The sequence below is a fragment of the Nicotiana sylvestris genome, chromosome 5, assembly GCF_000393655.2.
Source record: "Nicotiana sylvestris chromosome 5, ASM39365v2, whole genome shotgun sequence".
In the NCBI taxonomy this organism is placed as follows: domain Eukaryota; kingdom Viridiplantae; phylum Streptophyta; class Magnoliopsida; order Solanales; family Solanaceae; genus Nicotiana; species Nicotiana sylvestris.
In genome coordinates this window covers 167,635,149-167,650,756 of record NC_091061.1, presented here as the reverse complement: position 1 = coordinate 167,650,756, position 15,608 = coordinate 167,635,149, and the positions used below count along the sequence as shown (strand labels likewise).

Genomic DNA, 15,608 nt, shown 5'->3' with positions numbered 1-15,608 from the left:
ATTTATAAGCACTTTTAGTTTGACCAAAGTTTTTGCTAGTTTATCTTTAATAATATTTTCTAATTCACAAAATATTTTTCTAAGAAGAAAATTCCTAACTTTCTCTTCATTTCATATTCATTGGTCATCTTTTTCTTTATAAAGAAACTTTTTAATTTATAATCTTTTGTAAAGTTTTAAAGGTATTTTAGTCATTTTAACAAAATTAGCTTATCAACACTTTTTTTACCATATCATTAGTTTCAACACTTATATCCAAATACATAACAACAACAACAACAACAATAACAACCAAAAATCCAGTATAATTCTATAGATGGGGTTTAGGGAGGGTAATGTGTACCCAGACTTTACCCTACTTGGAGAGGTAGAGAGGTTATTTCCAATAGACACTTGGCTCAAGAAAAGGTGGAAAGGAAGAAAAGGGAAGAAGAAGAAAGAAGGGGGAGAAAGAAATACTAGGGAGACAAAAGAAAATAAGGAAAAAGGGGAGAAAAAGTAGCATCAAATAGTAACAACCAGGGAGCAACAATTTCCAGTAAAAGGGGAGAAAAAGTAGCATCAAATAGTAACAATCAGGGAGCAACAATTCCAGTAGCAATTTTCAAAAATAATAGACGTGGTATCTAAGTACCAGATATACTAACAAACTAGAAGAAGGTATATTTCAACCAACAACAACAATATTACTAGTACTACTGGTAAACCTGGGAGAAAGTCACAACTACATGTCAACCCATGTCACGACCCAAAACCAACCGTCGTGATGACGCCTATTATGGAACTAGGTCAACACAGTAAAAGCTTTGAAAATAAAGACGGAAGCAATTAATATTTAAGAAAACCTTTTTGAAACAGAAATAAATCTGCAACATCTATCCCAAAACCGGGGTGTCACAGAGTACATAAGCATCTATATCGGAATACAATTTACTACAATGTCTAAGGAATAAGAACTAAAATAAAGATAAAAATAATGAAGTAGAGTCAAGGCCTGCAAACGCCATGCAGCTACCTCGATAGTCTCCTGAGGTCTGACTCCTCAATCAGTAGCCGACCTAATCGGAAGTACCTGGATCTGCACAAAAAGGTGCAAGGTGTAGCGTGAGTACAACCAACTCAATAAATAACAAATTCAGCCTTTGGACTAAAAGGTAGTGACGAACTCAACCGGCACAATTCAATATAGAAATAGCAATGCAGAAACATAGGCATGCTTTCAAGTTCAATAGATAGCGCAAAACAGTAAAATAGATCAAATCTGAATGATATTAAGAATATAACTCCGCTACTACATGCCAATGCACATGTTGTATGTGATGCACCATGCTGACAGTCTCATGTGATCACACTTTCAAATGCTCAATCACTCGGTACTGTATATGTCCCATACGGCCCATGGAAGATCCATCTCGGAATATATACATCACTGACCATCAGTCACCTAGTACCGAGTAAGGCCAATCGAGCCGTGGAGAAGATCCATCTCCAGGTATATAATGCTTCGGACAATATCCATGTCCAAGGAAGATACATCCCTCAATAATATCAACCGCGCTCACTGGGGGTGTGTGCAGACTCCGAAGGGGCTTCTTCAGCCCAAGCGATATCATAAATCAGTATAACCGCTGCGGTGCGTAGTCCGATCCCATAAATGTCACTCATATTTAGGCTCTCGGCCTCACTCAGTCATCAATCTCTCCAATCTCACTCATGGACTCACAAATGTCATAAAACTAGCCTGAACATGATGATATGATGGATCAACAAATAATAACAGAGACTGAGATATGATATGAAATGAATGAACATGACTAAGTACGAAATATCAATAAGATCAGTAAGTCAATAGCAGGAAACGACCACTGTGGGTCCTAACAGTACTAGCATATAGCCTAAACATGATCTCTAGCATGATTGAAAATTCAGTTATTTTATCACATGGTGAAAACACGCATATCCACAAGATAGAACCACTTTATAGTGCCATGGAATCGACCAAGTCTCAATTCTTATGGTGCATGCCCGCACGCCCGTCACTTGGCATGCATCACCTCAATACCAATCACATAACACATAATTCGGGGTTTCGAACCCTCAGAACCAAGTTTGAAAGTGTTACTTACCTCATTCCGGGCAAAACTCTACTCCAACACGCCTTTGCCTCTCAAATCGGTCTCAAATATAGCCACAAGCAATACAATACAATCAATATGGGCTAAAGGAATCAATTCCATAAGAAAAATACGAATTTATAAGCCAAAATTCAAAATTGGCCAAAAGCCAGCCCCCGGGCCAACGTCTCGAAATCCGACAAAAGTCACAAAATCCGAAATCCCATTCCCTCACGAGTCCAACTATACAATTTTTATCAAAATACAACACCAAATCGTCACCTAAAACCCTAAATCCACTCTCCAAATCCCTTGCCTCAAACCCCCAAATTTCACCTCAAACCAGACAATCTAGGTGGAAAAATAATGGGGAAACAACATTGTTGATCAAAAATGAGTACAAGAAGCTTACCTCAAGAATCCCCTCAAAAATCCTCTCCAAAATCGCCTAAGACCGAGTTCAAAATGTTGAAATGAAACCAAAATTGCGAACCCTCGTTTTTAAACATTCTGCCTAAGCTTTTCGCACCAGCGGCCATATTTCTACACCTGCGGAGCCGCTTTTGCGCTAAATTCTCCGCTTCTGCGGAAGCCACTTAAGTTCCCGAGATACCGCACTTGCGCACCCCTATCCGCTTTTGCGGAAGCGTTTCTGCGCAACATGCCCGCATCTGCAGGCTCGTAGGTGCGGAATGAACCTCGCACTTGCGGCCACTGCCAAGCTTCCTCCTTTCCATTTCTGCTGGCTCGCACCTGCAGTTCCCCCATCCATCGGCAATCTTTCAACATCAAACTTTGATCCGTTAGCCACCCGAAATCAACCCAAGGCCCCCAGGACCTCAACCAAACATACCAACAAGTCTTATAACCCAACACGAACTTAGTCAAACCCTCAAATCAACTCAAACGACATCAAAAACACGAATTGCACCCAGATTCAAGCCTAATGAACTTTGAAATTTCCAAATTCTACAAGCGACACCAAAATATATCAAATCACGTCCAATTGACCTACAAATTTTGCACACAAGTCAAAAATGATCCCACGAACCTACTCCAGCTTCCAAAAATCCAATTTGACCCCGATATCAAAAAGTTCACTCCTGGTCAAACTTTTCAAAATTTTAACTTTCGCCATTTCAAGCCTAATTCTACTACGGACCTTCAAATCACAATTCGGGCACGCTCCGAAGTCCAGAATTACCCAATGAAGCTAACAGAACCATCAAAATTCAAATTCGAGGTCGTTTACACATAAGTCAATATTCGGTCAACTTTTCCAACTTAAGCTTCCAATAAAGAGACTAAGGGTGTGTTTGGTATAACGAAAAATGTTTTTCTTGGAAAACAAGTAGTAATCTTATTCATTTTTCGGTGTTTGATACGCAAATTAAGGAAAATAACTTCTCAAGAGTATTCATAAATAATTTAGATATAATAAACATGAAGCCATAAACTTTCAAACCAACAACCTTCCAGACCCACAAATTTCACAAAATTTCGAACTGCTAAACTTTCAAAACCGCGAAATTTTGAACCCGTGAACTTTATAATTTCTAAACCCGTAAACTTCCAAACACATAAACCTCCGAACTCATAATTTTGGAACTTGTAAAATTTTGAGCCTTTAAACCGATAAATAATAAAATTAAAACTGAAAAATATATTTACAAAAATCTCGGGGGGAGGGGAGGGGGCGGGGCAGTAAAACGAAAAAAACAGAAATTTAAATTACAAAAAAAAAGTAAAAAAAAATTATTACGGGGTGAGGGTAGGTTCTACAAAAATAAAAAATAAACAGAAATTTAAAATTGCAAAAAAAAATTAAGGTAAAAAAATATTTTTTTGCGGGGGGTGGTGGTGGTGGTGGAGGGGTAGTAGGGTGGGTAGTATCGGAAAAACTGAAATTTAAAAAAAAAATACTTTTTTTAGAGGGGGTGGGGTGGGTTGGTGAGGGTGGGGAAGGTTGAGAAGGAGTTTTGGAAAATGTTTTCCCTTCTCTTGATAAGGAAAACATTTTCCTCCAATTGGAGGAAAATGAGTTCATTGGGAAAATGTTTTCCAAAATATTTAAGCCAACCAAATATGAAAAAATTGGAAAATATTTTCCGGAAAATGTTTTCCTTCATACCAAACACATCCTAAGTGTCTCAATTCACTCCGAAATCTCTCCGGACACGAACCAACCAACCCAGTACATCATATAACAGTTGTAGAGTACAAAAGGAGCAGAAAATGGGGGAAATAGGCTATAACTCTCAAAACGATCAGCCGGATCGTTAAAACACACCACCTTAATCCTCGACCTCCACACCTTCCATCGCTAGTCATGTCCTTGGTTAGGTGAAATACCAACATGTCCTGCCTAATCACCTCTCCCCAATATTTCGTTGGCCTACCCCTGCTTTTCCTTAAGCCCTCCACGGTCAACCTCTCACACCTCCTGATTGGGATATCTATGTCTCTCCTCCTTACATGCACAAATCATCGCAGCCTCGATTCCCACAACTTATCTTCCACGGATACCACTCCTACCTTGTCCCTAATAACTTCATTCATAATCTTGTCTTTCCTGAGAATGTCCACACATTCTTGATATCCCCATTTCAGCTACGCTCATCTTCTAAACATGGGACTTCTTGATGAGCCAACACTCAGCTCCATACAACATAACTGGTATTTGCCCTTAAATCTAGGCGGCACATTCTAATCTCATAAAACCCCCGAAGATAGCCTCCATCTCATCCAACCCGCTCCAATACGGTAAGTAACATCCTCATCAATCTCCTCGTCTCCTTGGATTATAGACCTAAGATACTTGAAACTGTCTATTTTGGGAATGACTTGAGTATCAATCTTTACTTCCACTTCTTCTTCTTCATGCCTATCATCACTCAACTTGCACTCCAAGTATTCAGTTTTCGGTCTACTCAACTTGAAACTTTTGGACTCCAGCGTCTGTCTCCAAACTTCCAACCTAGCGTTAACACTCCCTCGCATCTCGTCAATCAGTATTATGTCATCAGCAAATAACATACACAAAGGCATCCTCCTTTGTATGTGCCTTGGTGTATCCAAATACATAGATACTTATTTTTTTTAAAAATATTTTTCTGTATTTCAAGCTTATCTGTTATTTACAATCAGCTAATCCTAACTAGCTTAAGCCCTAAAAGGAGTTCCAAAGCTAAATACTTAATAAAAAGAGTTTAACTTGTATATATATCGACACAATAAATAATTTTTACTCTATTCAATTATTTTTATCTGTCTTAACAGATAAACGACCTCATTTTAAAATATAAATTTTGACTTTTTACAAAGAAATACATATAATCTTATTTAGATAACCTGATAGTCTTTACACTCTCCTCAAATACTATTAGGTACGGCTCCTCAAAATCGAACCGTAAAAGTAACTTAATGGCTTATTGGTATCGGGTTATCAGATTAACGGTTGCTGAACAAATTGAAATTTTATAATTAATGGTTTATCGATTAGGGGAGGATCACTTAATTTTCTTATCGGATAAATCGTTAACCCATTAAGAATTATTACATTTATATTTTTACCTATTATGAAGTAATTTCTTAGCAGCCTGAGCTTCAAAGTGCAGATCTCGATAGTTCTTGATATCTTTCCGCTAAAATAAATCATTTAGCACGGTAACTGAAGCAAAACTCTATTCATAATTTTTGTTAACTAAACTTCTATTACTTATTAAGAATCCCAATTTATATTTTAGCTTGCTTATTTTAAAGGAATTAAAGAAAAAAGAAACTACCATTAACAATGAGAGCTTAATTAGAGTACTGGAGTGTAATTGTGATTGGATCATCTATATACTGTTTAGTGTCTTGCTTAATATGTAATTTATATTATCTATTTGATTTAGCCAATAAACTGCTCGATAACCGTATGATAATCGCTAACTAATATCAATCCGCCCATATCTTATCAAGTGACTAGTAAATTAGCATATCTATAAGTCGATAACCGATAAACCAAATTGTTAAGCGTAAATATCCACCCGATAAAAAACCCTAAACTCCAATTAAAATCAGAAAAACGTGTAAGAAAGAGACACAAACGTGGCGTCTAAAGAAATCCTATAGTTCTAAAATGTTTGCTTACATACCAAGTGGTCTCCCCTCCCCCCCTCCTCCCCACCCCGGTCCCCGGCAAATCCCCTCTCTCTCCCCTCCAACCCCATTCAGCATTGAGCTAACTTCTTCTTCTCTTCCTCGAGGCTTAGAATAAACCCCCCCCCCCCCAACAACCATTTTTACTGCACAATTGACCCATTGATTGATACAATTAAAATACAAACAAGTCATAAATACCCGATTGATCTTGCTAGGTTATGGGTTGCGCATCTTCAGTTGCAGGTATGATTTTTCTGTGTAAAACCATCGTTTTTTTAAATAATCTGGGTCTGTTAAATTTTTGCTTGATTTTGGAGTAAAATTGAATTTAATTGGGTTCGTTGACTGGTTATCCTGAATTTCTTTGACGTGGGCACCCTCGAATTAATTCTTATTGACTCTGTTGAGATTTTTTTCTTCTTTTGTACCTATATTAAGTTGTGGTTGGGAGTAGGGTGGAGTGGGAGAAGGGACGGAGCTAGAGCGTCTGCTACGGGTTCGGCCGAACCACGCAGTAGCATTGGTGCAAACCTTGTATTCGTCTTACAAATTCATTGAAATATGTAAAAATTAGTAATTTAGAACCCAGTAACTTATACTAGCTATTGTTTATTTGATGAAGTAAGGGGATTTTCATTAAAAAAACTCCTAGGGGATGCAAAAAGTAGAAAAGAGTGAGCTCCAATACAAATGTATTGCTCTACAAGTTCTAAGGAGCTGACAAAATCTAAAACCTCATTAGTATTATTTACATATTGTAAGTTACTCCAGCAAAAAAAGGTTTAGAAAGACACCTAGCTTTAGAGAATGGATTGGAGTTGAAATTCCATCAAAACATATGCGCTTCCTTTCTGTTCAAATACACCAAAAAATTGCAAGCATGGAATGATTGCCATATCTTTTGATGGATTTCCCAACTCTCCACGTACCCCAACTAGCATATGCCTCCTTTAAGTTGAAGGGCATCACCCAGAGAACCCCAAGAAATGTGCAAAAATAGGTTCCAAATGTCTTTTGCGATGCTTCAATGAAGAAATATAGCATAGGAGTGTTTTTTCTCTTCCAAATTAGTTTCCAACGCTAATTTTCTAGCATAATTTAATTTGCAAAGAGCATGTATTGGCAGATTTGACAGTAAATATATCATTCCTAGCGCCATGCCAATTTAATTTGCGCTACTGGTGTGTGTTTATATTACAGGCTCCAAAATCTCAAATAGACTGAGGAGGTTGTTTAGTTAATACTTCCTTGTGTTTATGCAGATAGGAATTCGGGACGGACTGCTGGCCTTAATCCTGATAATGGTGGAGCAGTTGACCCTAAAAATCTTAAAGTGAAGGTAAAGCTTGAGCTTGAGCCCTTTGTACTATGGCAGAGTATTAGTCCATATATTCCAACTTATGTCACTCTTTTTGTTTTGGATGACTCAATAATGTTCGGCCCATTCTACCGATGCACGAAACTTTTCTGCTATTGTCCCTTCTTTCCTAGGTTCCCTGCAATGATGGTAAATGATAAACATTTCCTGAATGAACTTGAAGAAGACCCACATAGTCCTTGTTTATCTTCTATATTGTTTGTGGTGCAAATTTCACGATTGGTAAAAGATCCGTAGGCCTCTAGAGTTTCCCCTTTAATTTGCTTTTATTCTCATTTTGATTTTTTAGTTACGTGTGTGATAGTTATATAATGTTAAAGACACATTTTAAGTAAAGAAAAAGTATGTTCTTTATAGCAGTTTAGGCTTTTTAATGAGGCGGCTCACATAGTTCAACATGGTATTAGAGCAAAGAGAAGTTTTAGATTCAAGTCTCAAATGCCACGTTTCATTCGAAGTAAAAAGCGCAATTACTTTTCCATAAAAAAGAATCAAGCCCGGACTTGAGAGTTGAGAAGGAGTAAGGCCCGTGCGCAAGGATGACACGCACAATCGAGAAATGGTTCAAAATTTTTTCCTTATAAAAAAAAGAGTGAGTTTTGGAAATATTATTAAGTAAATAAAGGTTATTCTCTCTACCAGCTTAAGCTCTAGATGGGATGGTTCACATAATTCAACAATATCGGTTATACTAGATCTCCTGCATTAATGACTCGAACTGATACGATTAGGAAGGTGTTGCATTAATGTTTCCTGAATTGCAGAAATTTCTTCAATTCACTTTTTAGCACATGCATGGCCTGCAGCTTGTTATGGTCTCTTCACACATTCAAATGTGTGCTAATAGTCTTGGACACTATGTAATCATTCTTATTGTCAAAATATGATCTAATATGTACCCTGCCCCTTATTTCCGACGCTGATATTGCTTTTTTGTCCGAACATCATTTGCAGCTGGTACTCTTGGGAGATTCTGGTGTTGGTAAAAGCTGTATTGTTTTGCGCTTTGTCCGTGGTCAATTCGATCCAACATCTAAGGTAAGAATATATAGAACAAATGTGTTCTTATATTATGTGACATCCGTCTATTGTATTTGGTTCCCACCTCCCACCTTTTTCCTTTCTTTCTGGTGTGCGTTAGGTTGGCTATGTTGGTGTATGAGTCTCTTGTTTTTCAAAAGAGCATTTATAATTCTTGCTTTGATGATTTTAGGTGACTGTAGGAGCTTCTTTTCTGTCTCAAACAATAGCGTTGCAGGACTCAACTACAGTTAAATTTGAAATATGGGATACAGCAGGTCAGGAGAGGTATTGGATTTATCTCTTTATGGTCTTGACTCTGAATAATTTTTGTTTTGATAACTGGAAATCACCATGAGCTAGCTAGCCCAACCCTTGACACTAAAAATGATAAATCCTGATGATTTAACAAAAGATATTGTAAACTAGACCTTCAAGTTCTGTTATCTGCCTTACTTTCAGGTACGCAGCACTTGCACCCCTGTACTACCGAGGTGCTGCAGTTGCAGTTGTTGTGTATGATATTACTAGTCCTGAGTCTTTTGCCAAAGCACAATACTGGGTCAAGGTATTTCACTTAAAGAATGGAAGAGTGTCTTCTTTCCCTTTTGTTTGTATTCATATTTGCATGAGATAATAGCTATCATATAGCAATAGTAGTCTACCATTTTGATTTCTTCTTGCAATAATCTTTTTTTATTTTCTCAATTTCTTTTATTTTTTTCTTTTGTGGAAGTAATTTGCTAGCCTGTTTGTGTAAGTGACCATTTCATTTCTCTTTTGATAAGGTAAACAGTGTTAGTTATGTTATGGGAATCCCTGCATACAACGAGTATTCCAAAAGTGGAGAAACCTAGACCAAAATATGGGTCTTTACATAAGTTACCGAATCATCTATACAAACAAGAATCTCATGGATACACCAAAAAGAAACTAGAGACACGAAGCTACTCTTCACATGTACAATACCATTTTCTGATTCTCTATTTATTCACTTTTTTCTATTTCTTTATCCTTTCTTCTTGAGGGGGTGGGGGGACACAGGATCTTTGTTCTGCTGGGATGCATTTATCTATGTGTAAATGAGTGCATGTTGCTGCTTCCTTTTTAATACTCATCATAGCAGGAGATTAGGTTTTAATTAAAGGAGATTGCACCTTTTCTTATGACGATACGCTACGGGATTTGCTCTATTCGATTGGAGCCAAATTCGCAGGAATCCAATCCTCTTATATGGTCACTCAGTCACTCCCTCATCATTTAGTAAAGCAAAAAGTATATCAGATGCACCAGTTCGAAGGTGTGAAACCATGGTGAATGAAGGTGTTAAAAAGGAATGAGGTAAACCTCAATCACATGAAAGGACACTCTTGAAAGACCTACGATTTTTTGAATCCATGCAGACTTAGTGAAAGATGAGGCACAATTGAAGAAATATTAATGAGCGATGTTAGCACGTTTGCTTTAGGCCCTATGCTTTCTAGGAGTCTTTCAGCCTTATCATAGATTTTTATGGTAGTAGTAAATATAGATAACTTTTGATACTCTTTGTTTTGTATAGTGTTGACCTGAGATGAATTTAAATGGAGAAACTTGGTAAGTGAGAATTCATATGCCGAACCCCAACCTTTTGGGACTGAGGCGTAGTAGTAAAGTAGTGTTTTTTCAGAAAGAGGCATAGTAGTAGTTGCTGTAAAAATTTTTATATATACATGCTCACAGGTTTCTGATATCCAAAAGAACACTAGTCAACCAAAATCTCGTTGAAATGATGAAATGAAAAATTGCTTCTTCTAGTATTTTAGTTAGAATGGATTCACTTCTACAGCTGTTTGTGTGTATTTTGGTATATGCATGCAATTTGTCCAATTCTGATGAAAATGATATTTTACTAGAAAAAATGAGGTCAAAAGGAGGTGGGAGTAACCAAATGTCTAGATTATGTTATCTCTTGTCATTTTGGAATTTAGTGTTAACACATCGCCTTAAATGAAAATGTTACTTCCCTTTGACTGCTCCAAAATCACATTCTGTCAATGAAAGGTCTTTGTCTTGTGCGAGGGAATGACATCTTGCAATTAGGTGTGTGCAAAACTTGGGAAGGGGCAACCAATGTGGGTTGACAGCCAAAGGTGACCTTAAAGAGATTTTCACGTGTGAAACTGAACTTAATGCAGACTCTTTTCTATTCATAAACCTACTTTTAAGGCCTGGGATCAAATAGTAAAAAGAGGGAACAACATTCTCAATCTTACTTTTTTCTCTTGTTTCAGTAGGAGTAAACCTGTGGTTTAGGACCATAAACATACCTCTACCTTGAGTGCATGTACAATGTAGATTATTCTGTGTGTTAAGTGTCCTTGATATGAACCAAGAACCATAGTAGGAGGTCACAGAGTAGGAGGTCACAAACTAACTAACTGTAATTTATTGATAAACATCTCTAGAAGATTCTTTCAAGGTTTATGTAGGGAAAAGATGTTAAGTTTACCTACTGTTATCATGAGCTTATATGTTTTCTAGCTCATTCTTGCCCCTAGGGAGTCCTGATAGAAGAATTTATTACAAAATTTGTTTGTTAATACAGCAGTTCTTTGTTTGAATAGAACAATATTTGGCAAAAGATGGAAAAGATAAAAGATAGATAAGTGATACTTCTGGTCATAACTCAAGATTCAGGTATTCTGCATGAGATCCATATCTGTGAGATGTCAATCAGCACAAAGGATAAAGTCAAGTTTGCCGATTCATGATTATTGGTGTCCAATGCATTTAGTCTTTCTTCTTTCTCTAAGTGAGTCATTCTGTTGGACAAACAACAACAACAACTAGACCCCAATGCCGAGCAAGTGGGGTCAGCTTTATGAATCTTCACATTCCCTGTGACTAATAATCCCGTTGGACAAGCTTGTGCTAAATGATATGCATTCTTCTGAAATTTAGTTATGTGTAAAATGTTCTATTTAGTAGCTGCTAATTGGTTGGCATTCATAGGAATTACAAAAACATGGAAGCCCTGATATTGTCATGGCTCTAGTTGGCAACAAAGCTGATCTCCATGAAAAAAGAGAAGTAACAACTCAAGTGAGTATTGTAGTCTTTACCAGCGCTGTTAGTCATGAAAATTAATTCTGGCTTACTGATCTATTTGTGGTATTTACTTTTAAAGGATGGAAATGACTGTGCTGAAAAGAATGGTATGTTCTTTATAGAAACATCTGCTAAGACAGCTGATAATATCAACCAGTTGTTTGAGGTATGCTCCTAATGTCATTTCATCTTTCAAATTTTAAACTCTCACCTTTTTAAGGCATACTTATGTAATTGGGACCTTTATAGGTGAATGCAATGAATTACAATGCGATTAACCTATATTTTGTCCTATGAGCATTACATTGTTTCTGGAACTGTCTAAGTTTGGATTTTAGTGGGAATAAACTTAATGCAGATGTGGGGGAACTGTTGTTTGTTCATATTATTGATATTCTTTGGGCTTTCTTTTCAGTTTTCTCTTGCTTTTCTGTTCCTCCTTTTAAGATTGGAGTTGGGGTTAGAGCAAGTGTAGAGGAGGAAGGGAACATTGTCTTACTTTCTCAGTCTGATCAAGAGAGTTCTCTGAGGATCTTGCTTTCTCTGAAATTAGTTTTATCTAAAGAGAAAAGGTTCCTTTGTTACGGTGTGCGCACATTTATATTCTCTTGAACCAGAGAACTCTCAAACTTTTCTGGTTTTGTCCAGTTCCATCATCCATGCTCGGATAATTCTTTCCCACCCCTCTCTAATGATCTCTTTGCTGAGTATTAATGAATTTGAACACAAATACAAGAAGAAGTAAGCCGCCTTCATCTTAAAAAACAACCCATTTAGCTCGTATTAGATCAGTACAATGCAAAATAAAAATTAAAATACAAGACGTTCTCTATATCTCCTACTGGCATATAAAATCTTTTATAGGACTAAAAGACTCCTAGAAAAGGTAGGACTTAAAGTAAGCATACTACTAGTAGTTGCATATATCGATCCTTGTCTTCCATGAGGCCTTATGTTTTGCGAGGTTTGCATTTGGACACAAATGTTGGGTAATATTCACTCATTGATGGCTTTACTTGCAGGAAATCGCCAAGAGATTACCACGCCCGTCTGCTGCTTGACCATCAAGAATATAGATTAACATAAGCAGCCGTGGCAATGCTAATTGCTTACGACTGCCTGTAATACTATGTATATGAAGTCTGTTCTTTTTCTGCTCTCTTGTTCCGATTTATGATCTTGTAACTCGGATCCTCTTCCACGAGGTATCCTGCTACATAATTGTGCGAATTGAGGAGACGAAAAATCTCATTTCAACTTGTGAAAGTTTCAAATGTTTGAATGATTCAGTAACATATGAAATCTGGTTATTAAATGATAAAGGATATGCTCCTGAAAGTGTACGACAAGCGTGAGACAAAAAAGATCTGTTTCTAGTTAAATAATAGCTTAGCTATCAGTAATGTCTGATGTTTTTGTTGCATTTCCTTGACTTTATTTGAATGATTACTGTGGGAATGAGGATTTTTTTGGACAATTTAATATAAATACTTTATTTGGATGTTCATTTTTTGTAAGAGGAAGAAACATTTAACTTATAGGCTCAAAATTGAAAATTTAAAATATCTAAGTTGATTAATTCGAAATCAAACTTAAAAATTTAAAAATCCAATCCAATCCAGTACAGAGTTTATTTCGGTTGGATTTGGATAGTCATTTTTGCAATCTAAATATCAAAAATTCAAATTAAAATTCTCATATCCAACTCAAACCGATAGAATGCTCGAATGCCCAAAATAGATGAGTGAATGCTCGAATGCCCAAAATAGATGAGTAGTATCACTTTCTGGTCGTTAGAGTAAAATTGATGATATATGAAATTAGAATTTTAATACTACAATTATCTAGCGGAATAACTACGAATCCAGAATTACAACTCTGAAAATACGGAAAAATATCAAAACACAGAGATCAGATAATCTTGACTTAAAACCACAATAATCCGAGAGAAGTTTCCAGAAACTAACTAATTCAAAACCCCTAAAAACCAAAAACATAAACAAAACCCTAATCAGTAGATTCGTCCCACTCTACACCTTCATGTGCCCATTCATGTTCCTTCCTAACCTCTTCCTCTTCCTCTGGAGTGTAATCATTAGTGATATTGAAAATCTTCCTAACAGCTTTATACGACTTGTTCTTAATCCTATCAGCAATCGCTTGACACAACAGATCCATCAAACCCTTAATATCAAGGTAATTAGCAGCCAATACAAGTTCAAACAGGTCTTGAAAGGTAGCATTCACGAATTCCTTGTCGAATTTTTCGATTTCTTCTTTGTTGGACTCCGTCATCTCATCGGCGTGCATCTTCAGGTACTCTGTAACTTTGGTTAGGTTTTTGGTATCGACGTTTGGGAGCGGAATGAGAGTGTAATCGTCCTCCACCATGTTTTTTATGGTTATGGATTGAACGACGGCCTTTTCTTCTAACTGAAATTCGTCGCCGTCAGAGGATTTTAAGATCAACATTTTCTTCTCAGCAGATGCTGCTGTTGATGCTGATGAGGAGGCGGCCATTGATTGATTGAAGATTTTAGGAGAAATTGAAAGGAATTACAAAACCCTAGGTAAAACTCAAAAAGGGCAGAGTATTTTTGGAGACTGGAGATGGAAGATGGAGGGGTATTTATAGGGCTTGATTTCCTTTTTATTTTATTGGATCATGAAAAGATTCTAGAAACTTCTGAAGTTATAAAGAAAAGAAACTTAGTGGGCGTTTGAAATGTAAAATTCAAAGAAAAAGTGATTTTTTTTAAGTGAAAATGGTGTTTGAAAATTAGAGTTATGTTGGGACATGAATATAATTTTAGTTTGTTTTTGTAGTTTTGTGAGTGATATGAGTGAAAATTTTGAAAAATAACTTTTTGGAGTTTTTTTTAATTTTCAAAAATATTTTGAAAATTCATTTTTAAATGAAAATTGAAAATTTTATGGCCAAACACTAATTTTGGAAAAAAGTAATTTTGTTTTTATGTCCAAACGGGCTCTTATTTACTAGGCTTGGAATTTAATTTTTTTTTTGATTTAATATTAATTCTTTGGGGGAATTACGCTCCTTTGTCACTTAGCTTCTAGTATTTTTGGGTGCTCCCCTTCTTATAGGAGTGTGATAATTTTATTTTTTTTCAGAATTTTGATTGTGATACTGTGTACGTAAAGGATTACGAGATGAAGTTTATCTCGAAATAATTATTTATTCTAGGCTATATATATATATATATATATTATATATATATATATATATATATATATATATATATATATATATGCCCATGTATGTATATACATATGTTATTTCTTTCGACTTGGGAGGGAGCGGATTCGTTTTTTATTAGGACTTTAATCTGTAACAAGACTTCAAGACCTCCTGCGGAATATATATATATATATATATATATATATATATTGTTTGTATATAATACACATATATAAAATATATTTTTTATCGGTTATGTTTTTGAAGCGGCTAAAAATATACATTTCACTTAATAAAGTTGTATTTACAGTTCCATTATACTCTTAATATAAATTGCTTTATCAAAATTGTAATGGTTCATTCATAGTTCAAACAAGAGGTGTACAAACAAAATCGATAAACCGCACCAAACCGATAATCTGAATCAAATCGGAAAAAATTCAATTGTGATTTGGTTTGATTTGGTTTAGTATTGGAAAGAAAATCCGACCATAATTGGTTTGGTTTTAACTTAAAAAAGTCAAACGAAATCAAACCAACCCGATAACACATTATATAATTTTTAAAAATATTTTATACATATAAATATTTATTGTAATATAATTTATAAATATTTCTTAATTTTTTTTACAGTTTTATCTTTTAACGTATTATTTCAAGT

At 35.9% G+C, this 15,608-nt stretch overlaps 3 protein-coding genes across 3 annotated transcripts; 1 reads left to right on the top strand and 2 right to left on the bottom strand.

Moving 5' to 3' along the window:
* Positions 1-4,826: 4,826 nt before the first annotated feature.
* On the bottom strand, positions 4,827-5,198 carry LOC138869627 (uncharacterized). The gene has a single exon (XM_070147261.1). It carries the CDS (start codon positions 5,196-5,198, stop codon positions 4,827-4,829), a length of 372 nt encoding a protein of 123 aa, XP_070003362.1.
* A 1,060-nt stretch (positions 5,199-6,258) lies between these two features.
* Positions 6,259-13,086, top strand: LOC104235043 (ras-related protein RABF1). Its single transcript, XM_009788711.2, has 8 exons — positions 6,259-6,503; positions 7,523-7,599; positions 8,593-8,676; positions 8,852-8,946; positions 9,121-9,226; positions 11,653-11,742; positions 11,828-11,914; positions 12,771-13,086. Exons 1-8 carry the CDS (start codon positions 6,479-6,481, stop codon positions 12,807-12,809), a joined length of 603 nt encoding a protein of 200 aa, XP_009787013.1. The 5' UTR covers positions 6,259-6,478; the 3' UTR covers positions 12,810-13,086.
* A 455-nt stretch (positions 13,087-13,541) lies between these two features.
* Positions 13,542-14,364, bottom strand: LOC104235044 (SKP1-like protein 12). Its single transcript, XM_009788713.2, has one exon. The coding sequence runs from the start codon at positions 14,266-14,268 to the stop codon at positions 13,756-13,758; it is 513 nt and encodes a 170-aa protein (XP_009787015.1). The 5' UTR covers positions 14,269-14,364; the 3' UTR covers positions 13,542-13,755.
* Between the last annotated feature and the right edge of the window lie 1,244 nt (positions 14,365-15,608).

Coding starts and splice junctions, on each gene's coding strand:
- LOC138869627 (XM_070147261.1), bottom strand. CDS start 5,198: ATGTATTTGGATACACCAAGGCACATACAAAGGAGGATGCCTTTGTGT.
- LOC104235043 (XM_009788711.2), top strand. CDS start 6,479: ATGGGTTGCGCATCTTCAGTTGCAG. Junction 9,227..11,652: donor AAGCACAATACTGGGTCAAG/GTATTTCACTTA, acceptor TGGCATTCATAG/GAATTACAAAAACATGGAAG. Junction 11,743..11,827: donor AAAGAGAAGTAACAACTCAA/GTGAGTATTGTA, acceptor TTACTTTTAAAG/GATGGAAATGACTGTGCTGA.
- LOC104235044 (XM_009788713.2), bottom strand. CDS start 14,268: ATGGCCGCCTCCTCATCAGCATCAACAGCAGCATCTGCTGAGAAGAAA.